The sequence below is a fragment of the Callorhinchus milii genome, unplaced genomic scaffold (genome assembly GCF_018977255.1).
Source record: "Callorhinchus milii isolate IMCB2004 unplaced genomic scaffold, IMCB_Cmil_1.0 Scaffold1, whole genome shotgun sequence".
NCBI lineage: Eukaryota > Metazoa > Chordata > Chondrichthyes > Chimaeriformes > Callorhinchidae > Callorhinchus > Callorhinchus milii.
The window spans coordinates 43,815,774-43,838,233 of NW_024704742.1; the positions used below are offsets into that span (position 1 = coordinate 43,815,774).

The 22,460-nt window shown below is 43.6% G+C and overlaps 1 protein-coding gene across 1 annotated transcript in view; it reads left to right on the forward strand.

Moving 5' to 3' along the window:
- Window positions 1-5,454: 5,454 nt before the first annotated feature.
- Window positions 5,455-22,460, forward strand: part of zcchc4 (zinc finger, CCHC domain containing 4) — a 35,095-nt gene continuing 18,089 nt past the window's right edge. Inside the window, exons 1-5 of the mRNA XM_007889057.2 lie at window positions 5,455-5,548; window positions 13,040-13,158; window positions 15,829-15,911; window positions 17,532-17,807; window positions 19,017-19,097. Coding sequence (XP_007887248.2) covers window positions 5,470-5,548; window positions 13,040-13,158; window positions 15,829-15,911; window positions 17,532-17,807; window positions 19,017-19,097 — 638 coding nt within the window. The 5' untranslated portion in view covers window positions 5,455-5,469. The remainder of the gene's footprint in view (window positions 5,549-13,039; window positions 13,159-15,828; window positions 15,912-17,531; window positions 17,808-19,016; window positions 19,098-22,460) is intronic.

A 22,460-nucleotide genomic window follows, 5' to 3' on the forward strand; every position in this document is an offset into this window, starting at 1 on the left:
ATTGTGACAAGCTGACACTGACACAAGAGCAATATATTAACAAATTTCAATATGGTACAATACAATTTACATTGACATAGCGTTCTTCAAGTTGGGAAGACTCCTTGAGGCATTTGATTATGCCGGAGGGGCTTCCTAGCTGGGGTACGGGGTGGGGGGTGGGCGCAAGGGGTGTAGGAGGGAAGATGACCAAAAGCACGGTAAAAGAGGTACGTTTTAAGATGTAGCTTGAATGAGGGGAGGGAGGGAGTGAGTTGGAGGGACTCTGTGATGGAATTCCAGAGTGGTGGCAGAGTGGCTCAATGCCTGACAGCTGATGATGGGATGGATAGGGCAGAGAACATGAACAGTGCACCACTTGCTGATCGAATGGAGTGCCGGGTCAGTGACCTTAAAGGAGCTCACTGAGGTAGGGTGGGATGAGACTGCAGAGGGATTTAAACTCAATCTGCGAGGGGATACGGAGCAAATAGAGCTGCATGAGGATGGGGGATGTGGAACCTGGTGTTGGAGAGGACATGGATTGCGGAGTTCTGTATAGTTTGCACCATGTGTAGGGAAGAATTGGTGAGTCCAGTAAGCAGAGCATTGGAGTAGTCAAGAATGGATGTGATAAAGGTGTGGATGAAGGTCTCGGGCTAGAGGAGAGAGGTAGTGTAGAGGGAGGCAATGTTTTAGACGACAAGGAAAGCTGAACATGTAAGAGCACAAATAGGAGTTGAAAAAGACACTGAAGTTCCACACCACCTCTGTGGGGTGGACTGTGGCACCCATGTAGATTGATGTTGTCAGTGCCTGAGGTGAGAAGATTTTATCGAAATCCAACTGAAGAAAGTTAGAGTTCATTTAGGACTTCTTGTCTGACAGGTAATTGATCATGAAAGCAGTGGCCCACAAACAAGCCACGGAATGAGCAACCGATTTTATTTGAGGGATTGTCATCCAAGCCCCCAGAAGAGAGAAACTCCCTTCTCTTTTTGAATAGAACAGCTGGGGAAACATGTGTGTGTATCTTTCTGTGTGTGTGTGTGTGTGTGCCTTTCTTTTTGTGTCTCTCGTCTCCCTTTGTGTGTGTCTCTCTGTATGTGTGTCTCTGGTCCCTGCGTCTTTTTCTGTGGGGATAATGTTTGTCACAATCTATTGCAATAACTCATGGTGTGAAATGAAGTGAGAGATGGAGGTGAGGAGGCCAGGGGTGTGTGAGAGGTATTCAGACACTGAGAGAATCAGACCAGACGGGTCCCCGGGTTCGGAACGCTCCAGTCTTGCTGCTCTGTAACTCGGCGAGAGATGTAGACTCACAAACCAAGCCCCATGCATCCATGCTCGCTCCTTACACCATTTCTCGCCAACTGACACAACGTGGCTCGTCATGATGCTGAAGTTAAAGAGAATGTGTCTCCCACTGGCAATCAGTGAGTATCTATCTCTGTTCTTGTCTGTTCACAATCCAGAGATCACATATAATTACCTAACGTTGCCCAGCTTCATGGCTCGCATTTACCCAGCACCTCTCCCCACAGAGAGACGTCTCACAACACTTCATGGCTTATATTTACCAAGTGCCTTTCACCCAGAGAGTTACATTTACACAGCACCTTTCACCCTTTGTCCCAAAGCGCTTTGTAGGATACACTGTAAAGCGCAGTGACTGTGATTTGTGGGCGAATCCGGAAGCCATTTGAGTGACTGAGCCTTGGGCTGAGAGTTGCAATGCAAGTTATCATTGTTGCCGTTGTGTCTCTCAATCTCTTTCGCACAGGTCGGGTGCTTCCAACCTTTCAGAGAGCCAGCCGGGGAGCAAACGTAACAATGTCTTGTGCGATGGAGTCATTTGGGCGATTTATTGGTTTAAGATCAAAGCAGGTCACATTTCCCCATCTCTGATACTAAGCTACCATCTCCTTACTGGGATCCGTTACTGTAAAGCGCTCTGAGATGCCGTCCGACGTGGAGGGCGCTATATAAATCCAAGTTGTTGTTGTTATACTTCACGGCTTTGCTTGCTGTCTGGATTTGGTGAACGCTTCAATCACAGTGGGTACCACAGGGGCTCGTGGAGTTAAGTGTACAAAACATGCTACCAGAAGATTCCGCCACCTATATCTGCTCTTCGGAGATAGCCAGCAATGTGAGGCTGGGAGACGGAACCAGTCTTGTGGTTACGGATGAGAGATCAGGAGTGGGTGGGTGGTGTGGGGGGAGAGATGACCAAGAGCACAGTCAACTGCATCAGTTTTGAGATGGAGAGAGCGAGTTGGAGGGAATTCAGGATGGAGCAGACAGTACCAATGTGGGGGGAGCGAGCACCAGTATAGACTCAATGGGGAGGGAAAAGAGAGCAGAGGACTGGGGTTAGAGTAGAGAGCTCAGAGGAACACACTAACACTTGCACACCTTTCTCTTGCTCATCAGATTCACATACTCCTCCACCCCCTACCGCACCACTTCCCCCATGCACAATTATTACAGGATGTGCTATGTTGATTACTGCAGAGATGTATCGCCTGTTACGTGTAAACTCACATTTGCTGAGGCACACACACACACACACACACATTTGTGCATGCAACCACACACACTCATACCTGTCCTCCCGCAGCTCACACAAAGACATGCACACACACGCACACTCACATACACACAAATAAACACACAACACATGATGACACACTTGCACACACCTGTCACGCCTACCCTTCCCTCATAAATGTACACACAGTGGATCGATCACTAAGTCATGTATGGACATGATGGGGGGGAAGAGAGAGCAGGAGAATGTGGTTAGAGTAGTGAGCATATCTTAGTTGTGCAAAAATGTGAAACTCACAATCATTTCCCTTCTGACCCTGGGAGTGAGACTTTCTAGCTCTGTACCCCCTGCCCTTGCTAGGAACTCGCTCCCGCCCACACTCCAGCTGTTATGCAGCTGGGAATCCAGGCACGATGACCTTCCAGAAATTGGGATTCAGGTTGGGAATGCCGACGACCTCTATGTAATCGGAAAAAACAAAGATATTCCTCAAAACAGAACCCAACATTACTGCAGCATCTCACAGACAGGTACAGAGACTCAGTCAAACCACATGCCTGTAACTCACTCCCACCCTGGAGAGGGTGTGTTATTCTATATAAACTTCTTTGAATTAAATTCCAGCCTGTAACTCACTCTCAACCCGGAGAGGATGCATTATTCTATATTATAAACCTCCAAACCCTTGGATTAGATTTCAGACTTTATGTCTCTCTAACTACAGACCAGCACTGGCACCTAATAATGATATTGACAATTCTTGGAGCTGTTTCTCTTGTGCTGCCAGGCTCTCTCGCTCTTGTTTTGGTTCGTGCAGAATGCCAGGAGGTTAATTCTTATCCACTGCCTGTCTGTCTCTCGCTTTCACACACTCTCTCTCTCGCTGTCACACTCACTCTCTGTCTCTCTGTCCCTCTCTCTCTAATTTTCTGTTGCTTACACTGCCCCCCCCTCTCTCTCTGTCTCTCTTTTAGTTTCTGTCTGGCTATCTCTCTTCATCTCTGTCTGTCTGTGTCTGTCTCTCTCTCGGTGTCACATTCACTCTTTATCCCTCTCTGACTTTCTGTTGCTTACACTCTCTCTCTGTCTGTCTCTCCCTGAGTCTCTGTCTGTCTATCCCTATCTTAGTCTCTGTCTGGCTTGTCTGTCTGTCTCTCTCTCTTAGTCTCTGCCTGTGCGAGTGTCTGTCCATGTGTGTGTGGGTAGGTATTAACACATGCTCTGACACAAACCTTCTCCCATCACTTGCCCCTACAGGAGAATGTACAATGCACAGTGGTGAGGTTTGACCCTGTGCCCAGGGAATGCAGCCCATTAACCAGCCTGGCTTTGCATTGAGATCAGGAACCAGCTCATGATCAGCCAGCAAGTCTCAGACCTCACGCATCAGCCCATCCTGAACTACCAAACCGCAGCAAGCACACTGGGAATCGCTGTGAAGCTCTCAGCGACGTCTCTCTGGGGTGAAAGGCATTGTGTAAATGGAAGCCGTGAAGCATTGTGAGACATCTCTCTGGCTGTGTAAATGTATTTCGCTGTGAATCTATTTACCCACGATAAACCTTGTGGTTAATAACAGTAAATTGGAGTGAACAGGCCACAGACAGGAAATGAGGTTTATCATCTCTTGCACTGCGCTGCTCCTTCCCTCCCTCCCCCTAGCACTGCACTGGAGCGTCAGCCTGGACTGGGAGCTCAAAGTCATGGGGTGGAGCTTGAACACAACAACAACAAACTGCATTTACTCAGCACCTTTCACTTTAGGAGGATGTCCCAAGGCACTGGACAGTCGAGGGTTTGCACCCCAGCTGGGGTGTGGATTCGAGAGAGGGGTTGGGAGAAGATGACTGAAGGCACGGTCAAACCACACTGCCTTCTGACAGAGAGAGACTGAATGTGTGAGAGAGAGAGAAAGAGAGAGGCTGACCAAAAAGACACACACAGACTGAGACAGAAAGAGACACACACAGACTGAGACAGAATGGTGTTCCTGTCTCTGATTGCCAGCCTGTCGGGGCTGAGCTGTGGATGGTGTTAAGCTGGTGCCTGTGATATCTCTCACTCTAGTCTCTCCCACTCACTGTTCACATCTTTGGAAACTGAGCGAGAGGGCTAGACATTGGTTTCTCACCTCAGCTGCTCGCCTCGCAAACCATGACCCAACAATCAGCTATCACCTCTGTCCCCTCATTACACTTCACAGTAATAACTCCCTGCTTCCTACTGACTCTATATGTGTGTGTCTCTCTCAGTCTGTGCGTGTAAATGCAATTTTTTATGAATGTGAGAGGCAGAAAGGTATCCCCCCATCCTTGCACAACTCCACTGGCTTCCCATCACACAGAGGATACAGTTCAAGATCCTGGTCCTCACCTTCAAAGCCCTCCTTTGGCCTCGCTCTCCCCTACCTCCTAACTCCCTACCCATGCTGCTCGCTCCTTACGCTGAGCGGGCTCCGATCTGCTTCACGTCCACCGCCTCGCTCGCCCCACCGTTGGCAGACGGGCCTTCTGCTACCCTGCCCCCACCCTCTGGAACTCCATCCCACAGTCCCTCCGCCTCAACCCCTCCCTTTCCATCTTCAAGACCCATCTCAAGATCCTCCTCTTCGACCGTGTTTTCGATCTCCCTGCTTCGACCCCTGCCCTCCACCCTCCCCGACCCCGACCCCAAGCTCGGGTCCGAAACTCTGACTGTCCATGCTCATTGGGACATCCTTCCGATGTGAAAGGCGCTATACAAATGTAATGTTGTTGTTCTGTCTCACTCACTCGCTCCTGACTCCCTCCCTCCCTCACTATCTCTCTCACTCCCTCAATGTACTGCATTTACCCATGAGGTGCAACCTCCCACCCCTTCTTTCATCTCTCCATTCACTCGCTAATCCACTCACTCACCAATTGACTGACTGTTGTTTCATGTTAACAGTATTAAATATGGCAGAACAGGAGCCTCTAGGGATTGAGGTTATTCTGGATGAGGAAGCAGAGTCCAGAGCTCCTATGTGCCCACATGGTAAGAGCAGATTTTTTAAAATCCTGAATTTGAGAGAGAATTGTGCAATCTGGGAGCTTGTGATTGCTATCACTTCACTTCACTCCTACTGCTCTACCTCTGCCGACTTCTCCTCCCCTCCTTCAACCTCTACCTCCACATCCACTCTGCCACCAATGTTCATGGTCAACCCCTCGACCTGGTGATCACCCGGAGTACGTATTGCTTTGAGGAATGAAAATGCTCACAGGAAAGGTGGCCCAACCGTGGCTAACTAGAGCAGTTAGGGAAAGTATAAAGTTAAAGGAAGAAGCCTACAAGACAGCTAAGATGAGTAGTAAACCCGAGGATTGAGAGAACTTTAGGGATCAACAAAGGCGAACCAAAAAAGTGATTAAGAGGGAGAAAATGGAATATGAGGGCAAACTAGCGAAGAACATAAATAATAATAATAATCCTTGCATTTGATTTAGCGCTTTTCACGTCGGGAGGACGTCCCAAAGCGCTTCACAGAACACACTGTAAAGTGAATTGACCGTATATTTGTGGGCGAACGCAGCAGCCAATTGCGCACAGCAATGTCCCACAAACAGTCGTAGATTGAAAATGACCAATTTATTATTGTTTTTTTGTTTTGGAGGGATTATTATTAGGCTCTGTGTGGAGTAAGGAAACTTGCCCAAGGTTTCGCCCTGCCTGGAATTGAACTCAGGTCTCTCACTTGCAAAGCGAGTGCTCTAACCACTGAGCTACAGGACTCCACAGACAAACTGCAAGAGATTTTATAAATATATAAAGAGGAAGAGGCTGTCAGAGGTAAATGTGAGTCCGCTACAGGCAGAGACGGGGGGAATTACAGTAGGGGACAAAGACATGGCAGAGTCATTAAACAAGTACTTTGCTACTGTCTTCACCTTAGAAGACACTGAAAACCTACCAAGAATAGAGGGGATCCAAGAAGACAATGTTAGCGAGCAACTTGGGGGAATTAATATTAGTAAAGAAATGGTTTTGCAACGGGATATAGATACGCTAGGGGAGTGGGCGAGTAGGTGGCAGATGGAATTTAATGTGGGGAAGTGTGAAGTTATTCACCTGGGTAGAAAAAATAGAAAAACAGATTACTTTCTGGAGGGGGAGAGATTAGATAGTGTTAGTGTGCAGAGGGATTTGGGTGTCCTCGTACACCAGTCTCAAAAAGTTAGTTTGCAGGTGCAGCAAGCAACTAAGAAGGCGAACGGCATGTTAGCGTTCATTGCAAAAGGTTTAGAGTACAAGAGTAGGGAAGTCTTGCTGCAACTGTATAGGGCTTCGGTGAGACCGCACCTGGAGTACTGTGTGCAGTTTTGGTGTCCTTGTTTAAAAAAGGACATACTTGCCTTAGAGGGGGTGCAGTGTAGATTCACTCGGTTAGTTCCTGGGATGAGGGGACTGACCTATGAGGATAGGCTGAATAAACTAGGGCTGTATTCTCCAGAGTACAGAAGAATTAGGGGAGATCTTATTGAAACATATAAGATTCTTAAAGGGCTGATAAAGTAGACACTGAGGGACTGTTTCCCCTGGTAGGAGAATCTATAACCAGGGATCACAGTCTTAAAATTAAGGGTCAGCCTTTTAGAACAGAGTTGAGGAAACATTTCTTCACTCAGAGGGCAGTGAATTTATGGAAGTCACGACCCCAGAAGGCTGTAGATGCTCAGTCCTTGAATATATTCAAGGCTGAGACTGATAGATTTTTAAAAAACAGAGGGATTAGGGGTTATGGGGATAGGGCAGGTAATTAGAGTTAGGTCAGAAGATCAGCCATGAATAGCGGGGCACAGGCTCGAGGGGCTGAATGGCCTACTCCTGCTCCTAATTCTTATGTTCTTATTTGTGCCCTCTCGCACCTGACTCCGTGACCCTATCACCCCCATCCTCACCGACTCCATTGGTTTCCCATCACAGAGGATGAAGTTCAAGATCCTGTTCCTCACCTTCAAAGCCCTCCATGGCCTTGCTCCCCCCTACCTCCGCGACCTCCTTACCCTCTACCAACCTGCTCACTCCCTCCGCTCAGCGGGATCCAGCCTGCTTCCCGGCCCCCACCTCACCCGCCCCACCGTTGGCAGGCGAGCCTTCAGCCACTCCGCCCCCAACCTTTGGAACTCCATCCGGCAGTCCCTCCGTCTCACCCCTTCCCTTGCCTTCTTCAAGACCCGTGTCAAGGCCCTCCTCTTCAAACGTTCCTTCGATCACCCTCCTCCCCCCACCTGATCTCCACCCTCCCCGATCCCGAACCCCAGCTTAGGTCCAAAACACTGATTGTCCAACGCGTTGGAACGTCCTCCTGACGTGAAAGGCGCTATACAAATGTAATTTTGTTGTTGTTGTGACTCAACAACCTCATAACATGCTGCACTGTTATTGCAACAACTTGCACTTATATAGCGCCCTCCATGCATGTAGTCTCTCAGAGTGCTTATCATTATGATAATGATTTAAACAATCCTATACAACCACCTAATTTAAACTTGTGTAAAGTGAGGGCATTCAACCTTGGAGCAAAGTCAGGAATGTGGATTTATGATACGAAAGATTGAAATTGATTGGAAACCCATTTAAATTATGAGCTGTGGTTATTTTTCAGAATGAGATACAATAAAAGTAGGTCACATTTACTAAATCAAATTGGGTGAGTTTCACTGTAAATGTTTGAAGTTTGACAGTTCGGTAAATAATCACTGCATATGTAGGCCATTTGTTTACAGTGATCTGTAATGTTGCATCAACAATAACTAAATAAATCAAATTTGAATCTTTTATGCAGAGACAACTTGTCTATTAAACGTCATGTGAGTATCTCTAAGCAACTGTTTTAATTTGACTTCATTGGGTTCTGAAAAATTGTGAGAACATCTTTCATTCTATAGTGAACTGTTTTACCGAATGAGATTACTGTAATTAGAAATTATGTGAAGATTGTATGAAAGCCAATCTGAACAGCTAATTTGCACCAGGAATATCCTGCAAACAATCATAATCATATTATAATCCTTGCATTTTATTTTGTGCCTTATCACGTCATCGGAACATCTTAAGGTGACTCACAGGATTTACTGTAAAGTGTAATTATTGTGTATTTATAGGCGAATGAGAAGGAGTAGCCAGTTAATTTGAATTTAGAGTGAATTTAGCTGATGAGTGAATTTAAGGTAGGATAAATTGGAGAACGTTTCAAGTTTCTTTTAAAAACAGCAGAGCCGCTTAATCTGTCACACAAGACATGAGACTTTAATAAATGACTCAAATCAGAAAGGATGATGATCCGAAAATAAATAACGTATTTATTGCAAAATATGGGCAAATATGAAAAACAACCTATAATAATAGTCCTTGTGTTTGATATAACACCTTTCAAGTGAGGAGGATGTCTCAAAGCTTCACAGGATTTTAATGTAAGCTGTAGTGACTATGTATTTTGTAGGCAAATGTGGCAGCCAGTATTGCATTCAGCTGTGTTCCACAAACAGTCATGATTGATCAATTTTATGTGAGAGGATTTTTGGCCAGGACCCTGGGAGGAACTCCCTGGTCTTTTCAAATTATACCATGGAATCGTTTATTCCCACCTGAATGGGCAGATGGGACCTCAGTTTACTGTTTCAGCCAAAGGACGGCACCTCTAACAACGCAGTGCTCCCACAGCATCTTGTTGGGAGTGTCAGCTTAGACCGTAAATTCACATTCCTTACGTGTGGCACACTCTGGAACTTATTAATTTTTGTGAAGGTATACACTCTTTGGTTGAAGGGGGGAAGCTATTTTTAGTGACCCAACTGAGCTAAGCTGACTCACTGATACACTTTGAGATGTCTAGAAAACGTGATAAGGCGCTATATCAAATGCAAGGATTATTATGTTTCTCTTACTTTTTTGGGGATTAGAACTCTTTCCCTCACCTCAACAACAACAGCTTTCAGTTATATAGTGTACTTAATAATAAATAATAATCCTTGCATTTGATATAGCGCTTTTCACGTCAGGAGGACGTCCCAAAGCGCTTCACAGAACACACTGTAAAGTGAATTGACTATATTTGTGGGCGAACGCGGCAGCCAATTGCGCACAGCAATGTCCCACAAACAGTCGTAGATTGAAAATGACCAATTTAATATTGTTTTTGGTTTTGGAGGGATTATTATTAGGTGTGTGGAGTAAGGAAACTTGCCCAAGGTTTCGCCCTCTGCCTGGAATTGAACTCAGGTCTCTCGCTTGCAAAGCGAGTGCTCTAACCACTGAGCTACAGGACTCCACATGGGATAGATTCTCGGAGCGCTTAACAGTGGCGGAGCTTGATTTCTCTCCCCCCCCCCCCCACCCACCCTCCTCGTTCACTTTCTTCCCTCTCCTTTCCCTGCTTCTTTCCTAACCCCAATTAAGTGGGATCAAATGTCATTTCTTGCTTTCATTGACTAGTCCATGCAAATGATCTACCCAACGTATAGTAAATGTACAGTGTTAAACTGGTAAGTGGATAAAGGAGAACTTGTATTACTACAATAAGAGTATTTGAGATGAAACAATAATCCTCCTCTTTTGTTTACCCAGTATGACATTGAGGTTATGTTCAGCATTTGTTAACAAAGTTGGTTGCTAAGACCTCTGCTTAAAATCATTTCCACATATTAAAGCTATGCTCCATAGCTTTTTTTAAAAAAACAACCATCCCTATCATATCATTATTGGCAACAACTACAGTTTACCTTAGATATTGCTTTCAATTTAAAATGTTCCATTGCCTGTTGTTGTGACAAGTTTCAAGACTAATGAGCCCTTCGGAAATTGTATCTTTGATGTATCTGCACTTGGAATTATAATAATCATTGCTTTTGATATTGCTCCTTATCGATTGAAAAGTCTCATAAAGTATTTTACAGTTTGTTTTAACAGTGTATTTTACAGGCATACTTACAGTCAGTTTGTGCACTGTGATGTCTCACAAACAGCCAGAAAGTGATGTTGTTATCTAGGTCAACATGATCCAACAAGCTGCCCGGTGGATCATTTAATCCAGCCAGAGACCATTTCCAACTTCAGATCGCCCGCTCCCTCCCTCTGTCCTCTCATGGCAGCACAGGAATAGGCGGTCAGGAGGATGCAGCGCGGCGAGTGGGAATATTACAAGCCTTTACTGCAGTGTGTCAGGAAGTCACTCCCAAGCTGAGGGAGGGTCTTCCTGACAGGTAAACTGGTCTCCTTATCCGCCGCCTCCTTACCAACCACTGTCTCCAGCCGCCACAGATAGTGAGAAGTGCGTTTGAATGTAATTAAGAGAAGGAGAGAGTGTGTGAGAGAAAGGCGAAAGGTGGGGGAAGATAACTGGCTGCGCTTTCAGCCATCTTTCCCACTCTTCATCCCACCTCCTGCCTCGGCTCCCACCCCCAGTTCAAGTGCCCAGCTGGCAGTGTCGTGCGCTTTGAGATGTCCTTCTGACATGAAAAAGACGCTATCTAAATATTGTTATGTTTCTGGAAGGGAGACACAAAAATATTGCTTATGCGGCCCACGAATCTTTGTCTAGAAGGGCATCTGGCCCTCAGCATCCAAAAGGTTGGACCAATCTGGTCTGGGTGATTGTTAGTCAGGACACTGAGAGAAGCTGCCCTTTCTTTCCAATAAATATTTTGGGAATTTCTTTGTGTAGGTGGAACACATACAAAACTCTCAGTCTTAGTTTGGAGATACTCTTAAGCAAAGTGATGGGTTTCGTACATTTCAGACACCCGGCTGCCCCCATCCCCCCCACCCCCCACCAAATAAACAAACATTTTTTCTATCTAGGGTTTGTTGACCAGGATACTGAGAGAAACTGCCTTTTCTTTTTGACTCGTGCCTTTGGAACTTTTTAAAGTCCGTCTGAACAGACACCAAAGACCTTTGTTTGACGTACCATTTTAGTCAGCTGAGTGTCTGAGATATGCTTAAGAGTATCCAAACTGGACTAAGAGTTCCACATCTGTAAGCATAAGGAAATTTCCGTATGTCTGGAATGCATTGTGCGCACTACCTGGAGGATCGCACCCTCCTTAGTTAATGCTGGAGAATATTAGGCACGAGTTGGCTAGAGCCACGCTCGTGCCATTGAGAACACTGTCTGGCAAGCGTCCTGTTTGACTTGGTAAAGCCACCTACCCCATATACACATTCCAACAGGAAGAATCCTTTCTCACAGTGGCTGGTCAACCTATCCCTGTAAGTCCTGGTGATGAGCCAGGCTGACTGGTCTGTCCTCACCAGTGCTCTGGAGTACTATGGACCTGCTTGGCTCGGGAACTGTATCATCTTTACTTCTATCGCGCTATCCCAACACTGCATTAGAGTGTCAGCCTCAAATACTGAGCAGTGCCATCCCAGTCAGTGGAGTCTGAGTTTCCTTTCGCCTTTTGCTTTCAGGTTACTCCTCTTTTAAAGTGTGGTGTATGAACATCCAATAGGAATAATAATCCTTGCATTTTATGTCTTCGAGATGTCTCAAAGCGCTTCACAGAATATACTGTAAAGTGAATTTACAATTTACAATTGCGTACAGCCTGTTGATACTCACTCTCTTGGCTATGTTGATACTCACTCTCTAGGCTATGTTGATACTCACTCTCTAGGCTATGTTGATACTCACTCTCTAGGCTATGTTGATACTCACTCTCTAGGCTATGTTGATACTCACTCTCTAGGCTATGTTGATGCTCACTCTCAAGGCTATGTTGATACTCACTCTCTAGGCTATGTTGATACTCACTCTCTAGGCTATGTTGATGCTCACTCTCTAGGCTATGTTGATGCTCACTCTCTAGGCTATGTTGATGCTCACTCTCTAGGCTATGTTGATGCTCACTCTCTAGGCTATGTTGATGCTCACTCTCTAGGCTCTGCATCCGTTGCTGAATGAGAATGCTGAATCATTTACTTCATGGCTATTTGTGAGATGATGCTATGCACAAAGTGGTTGCTGCGTTTGCCAAATACAAAATCACTACACTTAATCATGTCAACCTGCCCGCTCCCTCCACTCAGCAGGCTCCATCCTGCCTCAACATTGGCGGTTAGGCCTTCAGCCTCTCTGCCTTCACCCACTGGAACTCCATCCCACATTCCCTTTGCCTCACTCCCTCCCTTGCCTCCTTCAAGGCACGTCTCAAGACCCTCCTCTTCAACCTCGCCTTTGGCCACCCTCCTATCCCTAAACTCCCTGCCTTCCACCCTTCTTGATCTTAACCACCAGCTTGAGTCCAAATCCCTCACAATCCAGCGCCTTGGGACATCCTCCCGACGTGAAAGACGCTATACAAATGTAATCTGTTGTTAATTTGTTAACAGTAATTCCCTGAAAAATGCTTTGGGAAGTTACAGTGCAGTATGCCAAATGCAAGGATGTTTATTAGTATTTGCTTTCCAAGTTGGTACTAATGTCCACCTCACGAAATTAAGATAAAGCTCTAGAGTTACTGTTCGCCTCTGTTTCTGTTCCAGGTCCAGCTTTGCTATTTGCAAAGGTTAAACGCAAAGAAGAACAGGTCAGGAGGTTTTATGCCTGTGCAGCCTGCAGAGACAGAAAGGACTGCAATTTTTTCCAGTGGGAAGATGAAAAGGTAGCAAAGGACAATCTATTAACTGTACCTATGTTTTAGAACAGCATTTTTCTGATTAATGTAGAGGTTGTTTTTATTTTCATTAACGTATTGCTGATTTTATAAAAGAAAGTACAGTGGGAATGGTGGTGAATAGTGTATTTTGGAGGACTACCATGCCTCAAGAAATGTAGGATGTGAGTTGGTTCCTCTGGTTTCCCCACACAGTATCGTTAGCTTGGCTCAGTTAGTATCACTCTCACCTCTTGAAGTCAGGAGGTTGTGGGTTCAAAGCCTCATGCCAGGAAGCTGCAAGTAGCCCGATGGATAATTTTGTCCGGCTGTAAACCATTTTTTCCGACTTCACTGTTTTATCTACGCAAACTCCCTGCTTGTAGGCCGACACAAATCCTCCCTTCACAGGTTTCAGATCATGCAGATCTCTTCAGGCCGTGTCCTCTGCGGGACCCTAGCACCCCCATCCTCGCTGACTCCACTGGCTCCCCATCACTCAAGAGAATACAGTTCAAGATCCTGGTCCTCACCTTCAAAGCTGTTCAAGGCTTTGCTCTCCCCTACCTCTGTGACTTCCTAACCCCTCACCAACTTACCCTATCCTCCCGCCCTCCACCCCTCCTGATCCCAACCACCAGTTCGGGTGTGGATCCCTGACTGTCCAGCGCATTGGGACGTCCTCCTGACGTGAAAGGAGCTGTATACATTTATTTGTTGTTTATCTCCCCACTGCAGTCAGTCTCCATTAGGCAGGTCATTGAATGACAGGAAGAGATGCGGAGCAGGAAATATCCATCCCCGTCCCTCCCTGTCACATTACGCACTGCCTCGTGCTACCTGGTGAGACACAGTGAGCAGCAGCAGGAGTACTTTGCAATTCTAAATTTACACAACTATGAGTCTCAGTAGGACGCGAAGTAGATCTGGAAAATAGGGAATTTCAGTGCAAGTGGGAAATGAATTATTTGTTTATTGAAAGTAATGGAAAACCTCAGTGTACTGTTTGCTAGCAAGCCATATTGTGTTGAAGAAATTCAGAGTTCTCAATTATGGATTAATCTGTTTTTGTTTAGCATTCTCTGTAGGGGCCTCCATATGCGGAGTTGATATCTAGTGTTTTGACCTTAATACGTTTAAAACAATCATATTTTTCCATTTGAGCTGATCATCATTAAGTAATACAGTCACACAATTTAAAACATAGGATTTCTGTGTGATTCTTTTATGTTTCTGGAAGGGAAAAACAAAAATGTTACTTATGCGGTCTGCAGACATTTCTCAAATGTGCCCTCCGGCACTCCAGAGCAATGCTGGGGGAGTTCTGCAATGTTGGAGGTACTGTCCATCGAGTGAGACCTTAAACTAAGATCCTGTTTGCCTGTTCAGGATGCTAAAGTTCCTCTTGTCACTTTTCAAAAAGAGCTTCAATGGCTCTGGGAGCCATCGGGGTAGACCTTGGGCAGAAGATGCCGTGCCCCTTGGACTATCAGCCTTCAGGCCTAGGGACTGCCGTCATCTCTTACTTCTGGGCTCCCCCCGGTTCACGACCATATGTTGTACTGTTAGAAATAAAGGCAAAAGTGGCGTTCCCTGTGAGGGGCACGAATAGCCCCCACAGCAGATGGTGCTGTTACGCTGGACAAAACCCTCACCACCATTGGTTAGTAGGTCAACATCGCCATCTCTTGGATGAAAAACAGTGTTGCATCAAAAAGGGGGTTGGATTTTGGACTGAAGAAAGTCTTTGAGGGATGACTCAACGACAGTAAATTTAACGAGTTTGGATGACGAGGGAGTCAGCGTGTTTCAACTCTCTGCTGGCCACGGTAAGATGACACTGGAAATCAAATCCATTGTCTATTTCTGCAATCAATGTGCAAACAAAATATGCTCTGGCACTGTATAAATGTAGATTGTATTGTAAAAGGTATTGAGCTCTACATATGAATGTGAACAGAGAACAATTTCGGAGTCCTTAAAATTGTAATTACCAATAAATAAGAAACATTTGGGGAGGAGTCTGTTTGTGAATATGCATTCATATGTGTGTGTATGTGTGTGAGAGAGAGTATCTGTGTGTACAAGAGATTTGCCAGATTGTCTGGCCTTTTAATCTCAGCCACAAAGTATTTGGTCTCCCTCTATCTATTCTCCCCACCCCACCCCGCAATGCCTCCCACTGATGGTGCAGCTGAGATTAGCAGTTTTGCACATTGGAGATCAGGATATGAGCCAGGATTCTTTTGCACCATGGCAGGTGGGTTGCCTCATTACTGTGCTGTCCACGTCACTAGCCCGTCTGGAACCTTCATGCCAGCATCTGAAACGGCTCTGCCTCTCTTGGATTAGATGGGCAGAATGAAGCCTGTGTTCTGCCTAATCTATATTGTCAGTACAGCAGAGGTTAGAATGATCTAACAAGAGTTTCCGTGCTGGATTTCACTCAGTCAGTTGAAGTGACGAGGTGATTGTAGTGCGTTAATTCGATCTTTGTTCACTGACCCTCACAAACCCTCACAGCTTTTGAAGTTTAAAGTGTTTTCGAAGATGGCAGGTCCTTCACATAGGTTAATGATCACTAGCCTGAACATACTGCTTGTTCTTTTAAGTATGTCCTGCCGATGAATAATTGCCAGTCTGGTGTCTACATTCACACTTCACCTCCTTAACTTTTAGGTATCAGAGACCCGGCTACAAGCCAGAGAAGAAATTAACCGAAGTCGGCAACCACCGTTCACACACACCGAATATGTGGAGAGGTAATAAAGCTGTAACTTGAGCCAGATGTTTACAGGAGAGCAGATGCTTCACTGTTAGATTTAATAATAAAAAAGGCAAAAAAAAAAATCCTGTACCCTTGAGAGTGAAGGAGATCAGGAATTTAACTGGGTGTAAAGAAGAGAAAATTGAAGGTGGAACATTGGCATTGCAGGAAGCATCACTAGTTCGATGTGAATTTCTGAGAGTGGGTTCTCACAGAGCAGGTTGCCAATCTTGCCGATGATATTTAAAGGCTTTCGTAGTTGCTGTGTCCTGTTATCAGAGGCTTGCACACAATGTGGAATCTCTTTCCAGAAATCAATATTTGATGGGAGATGAAATATTAATGTGTATGGAGAAAATGACTAATCCTTGACTTTTGATATTGCGTCTTATCATGTTGTCAAAATATCTCGCAACATTTCACAGGATTGCCTATGGACGGTATTGACTGTATTTTTTAAGCGAATATGGCAGGTAGTTTTCCTCACAGCAATACCCCACCTGCAGACATGAACACACTGTGGTTTCTCTTCAGATCATATAAATCTTGACGTGAATGACAATTTTCATCTTGCAGATTGTTAACTAACAAAGATGCATAGTTTATTGTCAAACTGGAACAGATGGGGAGATGGTATTAAACGATCTGCTCTGAAGTGACAAAAAGGCACAAGATCAATGGATTGAATGACCTCTGCCAGTTAATATGTTCCTAAAGATGTGTGCTTCACATGAGCAGCCAGAAGAACATTCATAGGATCTATTGCGTGAGCACATGCAGTTGGAGAATAAAAGGTGTCTCCATCTTTGGGATCTTACATACTCCAATTGCATATATATAGCCCATAAAATAGAGTCAATACACTTAACAGTATATTCTGTCAATAGCTTTGAGACACCTTGAAGACGTGATGAGGTGGTAAATCAAATGCAAGGATTATTATTATATTTTTATATATATACAGTTGGTAGATATCTCCTCTCTAATAAAGTCAGATGATATTTGAGTCAGAAGTTCTATGTCTGGACTTCAAACTCAGTCTAAGCTGCCACATTAGGATAATGGCTAATAATAGTATAACAATGCAAGGGAATGCTGCATTGTAAAAGGTGCCGTCCTTCGCATAAGACATTAAACCATGGTCCCATCTGCCTATTCAGGTGGACGTTAGAGATCCATGGTTCAATTTGAAAAGAGAAGGGAGTTTCTAGTAAAGTAGCCATAGAGTACGTATATTTGTTATATTAGGGTTGAAAATGTGTCTATGAGGAAAATAAAGATGGAATAATGCTTCAACATCAAAAAAAGTTTGACTGGATGTTAAATTCGACTACAAGTCGGTGCCGCCACCTCCAATTGAGACTTGAGTGTTCTCTGCAGGAGTTGCACATTACGTCCAGGGGTGTGTTTTTCCACTCTTTTTATCAACAACATTTGAACCTTATTCCTTGAATAAGATTGGACTTTTTCTTTTTGAAATACCGTCACGCTGGTTAAGATTTTCCAAACGCTCGTCGTTTTTTTAAGAGTTGCCTTGAAATTGGTAAAAATATGAGGATGTCATTGTTGGAAAATGAAAGATTTATTTGGATGGTTACATTTTTTTTTAAAAAAGGTATCAGAGCTTCGTGGCTTTACCCCTGGCAAAGAGAAAGTTTTGTGCAGACTGTCAGCTCTTGCTGCTTCCTGAAGAATGGGGTCCACACAGCGCCCACTGCCTGCTCAGTGACGTCTCACTCGCTCAATTGAAAAGACCAAGCCGCCTCCTGCTTCCGCTCGAGAACAAAAAGACCAACGCTCAGTACCTGTTTGCTGACCGCACTTGCCAGTTCCTGTTAGATATAATTATTTCACTCGGATTTCGTAGAGTGCTCTGTGTCGGGACTCCACGGTATGTTCATCCATAAAATGTCGGTGTTAATGAAGCTTTTCTGACTTCCTACATCCCCAGAGTAATGCCTCGCTGCAGTGCACTGTACCCAGTCAATCTGCTGACTGATACCTGACCAGCTCTAAGCTTTGCATTTCATGAGCTATTAACCTAATTTGTACATTCAATTGAACTTCGCAGCTGCTAGGGATTCATTCTAGGGACATAAATCTAATGAAGTTCAGTAAAGACTTCTGTATTTTTGTTAAAGAGGCATTTTGTGTCTGTGTGAAAAAGCCCATCCCACTTACTCTAATGCAGTTACTGTTATGTAGGTTGAGTAGAGATGGGTAAATGCTCTCTGATGCTTATAATGCAGAAGCACTTTAATCGAAGCAGCCCAACAACACCCAAGACTATCGCAGAATTCACCCCGATTACACCACAGGGCATTTGCAGCAGTGGAGGCAACAGAAAACAAGTACACATGTGCCATTTCACGTACATGTAACGTAGAGAAGTTAGGAATCACTAGTTCATATTTTTAGCTATCAGCACTGCCTAATTTCCAAGGGCACAAAGGAGCACCTATTGAAAAAAACATATTGCTGACCTACATGCACAGGCTGAGGGCCAAAGGCAAAATGAGGGCCAACAATTGCTTTTGAATTGCTTCCTCTGATGCCAAGTAATAATAATAATAATAATACTTGCATTTGATTGCAATTTATCACATTGAAATAATAATAATCCTTGTAATTCTCACCCCTGAGTCAGGAGGTTGTGAGTGTAAGACTCAGGTCTTGCAACCCATGTAGTCTGCTGACATTTGAATGCAGAGCTGGTTGTGTGCTATATTGTCGGAGGTTACATACTTTGGATGAGACGTTAAACAAAGGTTCCATCTGTCCATCTTTCGAAAAGAGAAGGGAGTTTATCTCGTTGTTCTGGCCAGCAATTCTTCCCAATTAAAATTGGTCCCTCACTCCATGGCTGTTTGTGGGATATTGTTATGCACAAATTGGTTCCTTCTACATTTGCCCACAAAATAAACATAGTTTTATCACTTGACAGTATATTCTATGAAGCCCTTTGAGAGGTCTCAATAGTGTGACATAACACTATATCAAATAAAGGGATTATTATAAATGTTCACTGATAGAATGTAGTAAAATATTGGATGTACTGTATGTTGCAAAATTAACAAGAGTGTTTTGAATGAACTTTCAGACTTCATGAGTTTATCCAAATGAGACAGTCTGAAAAGAAGGAACCAGTTATGAGGAGTCAATTGCTGGATATTGATTTCAGGTAAAGTAATTTTTACTTGTGAATGTTTGAGTTAATTATTAAGTATAATCAAGATCAGGATTGTCTAAGCTTGGGAAAAAAAGAGGTGACCTCTTTGTCACCCAAGGGTATGCTTTGAAAATTGGGCAACTATGTTTTGTTATATAAGTGGGTTGTTCTGTAAATTATAATCCTTATCTGTTTTGCATAAAATCAAAACCGATTTACCTGGCATATGTATGAATACAAACATTTCAGCCGTTATTGTTTATCTCAACAAATAGTAAACAATCAGGAAGTTATATCTTTATATGTATATAGATACACAGCATCTATAGTCTGAATGTTCAAACTGATATTTAATGATGCTCAGCATATGAAGGAAGCCATATGAATGGTGCAGAAACAAAAACAGAAAATGTTAGAAATCCAAAGCATATTACTGTATTAGGCTATGAGGGTGATGATTTATTTTTGCTTCAGAGACTGACTCCAGCTACAGGCTGACCCTGTTGTGATCTCAGACTCGTGTTGCAACAGGCACAATTAAATATAGCAGCTGCTTAGTGTTTCCTTATTTTCAGGACACTGCTGTAACCACTTGTTGTGTACTGCACATGTGTGCTATGTGCAGGAAGCTGGTTCGTCAGTGCTCAGAGACAGAAGTGCAATATCGTATGGCTTTTCTGTATTTTGAAGTAATAATACAGATTGATGTTACTGGTCTGAGAGAGCAATGTTTACATGGCTTTAGAATGCCCCTTGTCTTGCAATGTATACAAGTGTTTTACCAGGCGGAGAGCTTTCTTTATGGATTGTAAAAGTGGGCCATCTTAGAGTTAAATACATTAACGTTTTTGTACCTACAACAACAAATTACAGTTATACTGCCTTTCACATCGGGAGAACATCCTGAGGTGCTGGACAGTGAAGGAGTTTCACCTGAGCTGGGGGTTGGATTCAAGAGAGGTGGGAGCCAACATTAAATGTAAAACAGCCCTCAGAATCCCCCTCTGTCATCTTTATACTTATCATTTTGGTGAAAAATCATTTCTTAAATTAGAGGCTATTCAATTACAACTATAAATCAAACCTAATGCACTACTCAGTAACTTGTACTTAAGTGTGCTCCGAAGGTTTTATTGGGAAAAAATACTGACTGAAGTACTGTATGGCTACTGTGTGGGTACCTGTTAGAATGTTAAAATCGAGTTTCATTGTTATTGCATTGACATTTCAATATTTCCCAGGTTGGTGAAGCTCTATTTTAAGTTGGGATATGGTCCTCGTCAATTCTCAATAGATAAGCATTAGTACATTTAATAGAAACTGATCTGCCCTCTGAATAGGACTGAAGCATTAATTGATCTACATGATCAATCACTGTTTTACATGCATTAAGCCAAACTCATGACTTATCTTTTTGACTGAGCTTTTGCTCCTCTTTCCCCTCCCCACACTCTTTAGCTCCCAACCCCCAGCCTGGGTCCCCAGACAACAGCATAAAGTGCTTTGAGATGTCCTCCCTACATGAAAGTCTACATAAATGCATAGTGTATATCAATGCTTATAGAAACTGTCCAGCTCCGAAAATACATTCATGGAGCGTTTTTAAAGCATTCCAGACTTAATATATCCATTTCATTTAAATTAATATTTTCCTCCATTTATTGTTCCCCATCCTGTGGGAGGAACTATAGGAAATCATAAGACGTTTACCACACAGACCATTTGGCCTTTTGTGCCGTGCTGGTGCAGCTCTCCCTTTGTGGCCATCTGTTCTCATCCTCTTTATTTCCTTGTGTATTTATCCATTTCCCTTTTAAATGTTGTCGTGCACTCAGAGTCAATAACTATTTGAGTGAGTTTACCATTCCACAGCTGCAACAACTTGAACTCATATGGCACTTTTCACATAGGATAATGTCTCGTAGTGCTTTATAAACGATTCTGATTTCTAACAGCCCTCTGTATAATCTAACATTGCCTTGCTGGATGGCCCAGGAAAACTGGCGAACCTGTCTCTTTGTGGGGGAACAAATCTGTTCCCAATGGGGCATAGAATAACTCATGAGAATGTCCAGTAGCGCTGTTTTCTAAGTATCCAGTTTGCATATTTATTAGCTTTGAATGAGCAGCACTGGGACGTAATGGAAAGAGACGAAAGGCTGGATAGATTGGCTCAGTAAAATGGTGATGCATTCTGTTGAAAAGACTTGATGTGATGTTGGAAAATTCCTGTGTCAGATTCATGTGATCAGCATTGTAGAACATGACAAGCCCCGTCTCGTAGTCAACGCACAGCCCAACCCTTTCTACCTGTGAGGATTTCATTTTGCAGTTAATATTGCTATCGTTGTGCCAGGCTAAGAGATGGTTATACTTGAATTCAGTGCACCATGACTGCCTGTTTCTCCCAAGTTTTGTGGATTTGTGGTTCCCTTTCCACTCTATAGACTCAAATGCAATTCCAATAGCCCACTGTGTAGAAGCTTTTACATCATCCTCCCAGTCATGCTTTCCTCTCATCAAAGCTTTGTCGCAGAGGATTCTTGGGAACGTTAGTTAATTCATTTGTTGCAACATGCTGGTTTGATCCTTGGAAATTAGCACGTTTTTGTGTGCTGATGCCACAGTGAGGGAGACCAATGAGTGTTCTAAGAGAGAAAAACATAAAAAACTTATCACACTCGTAAAGAATGGAAAGATTGATACGTTGTTGAATGTCTTCTATTTTGCACGACATTGCAATTCACAGTGAGAGGGTGTAACATCACGTTCAGGAGAGGTACAGATGGAAATATAGCTTTCACAGTATCTGATACAACACAGTTGAGCTATGGTAGTATTTAGTACTGACTTTGTAAGGTACATTAACTCAACAACAGCTACTTACCTAATGTCTTTTATTTAAAAGAATGTCTCAAAGAACTTAACAAAGTGAGAACTGAAATGAATGTTCAGTAGGCAAACGCGGCAGACAATCTGTGCTTACAACACACCCAGACAACAAGATTGATGAGCAGCAAATTAATGATTTTAGAGGTGAATTTTTACCATGTGTTCTGTTTCTAGATATCTGTTATTAATAGATAAACCACATAAACTCCTTCAGAGTAACATAATATAAGATTCCAGCTAGGAGCAGATGTATTGGTTCATCTAGCCTTTCCATTTAATTTTCCACAAGATTTCCTCTAAAACTAATAACCTGAATTGTTTTTAAGTTGCCAGAAACTTGTCTATTTTCTTTGAGAAGCCCTTTTGTTTCTCTTTCCACCACCATCAACTGAATGGTGTTGCATCTCAGGTTAAAAATACATCTGATGGCTCCGTATACTGTACGTTGATACACATTGCTGTTCCACATGGATCTTTTACTAA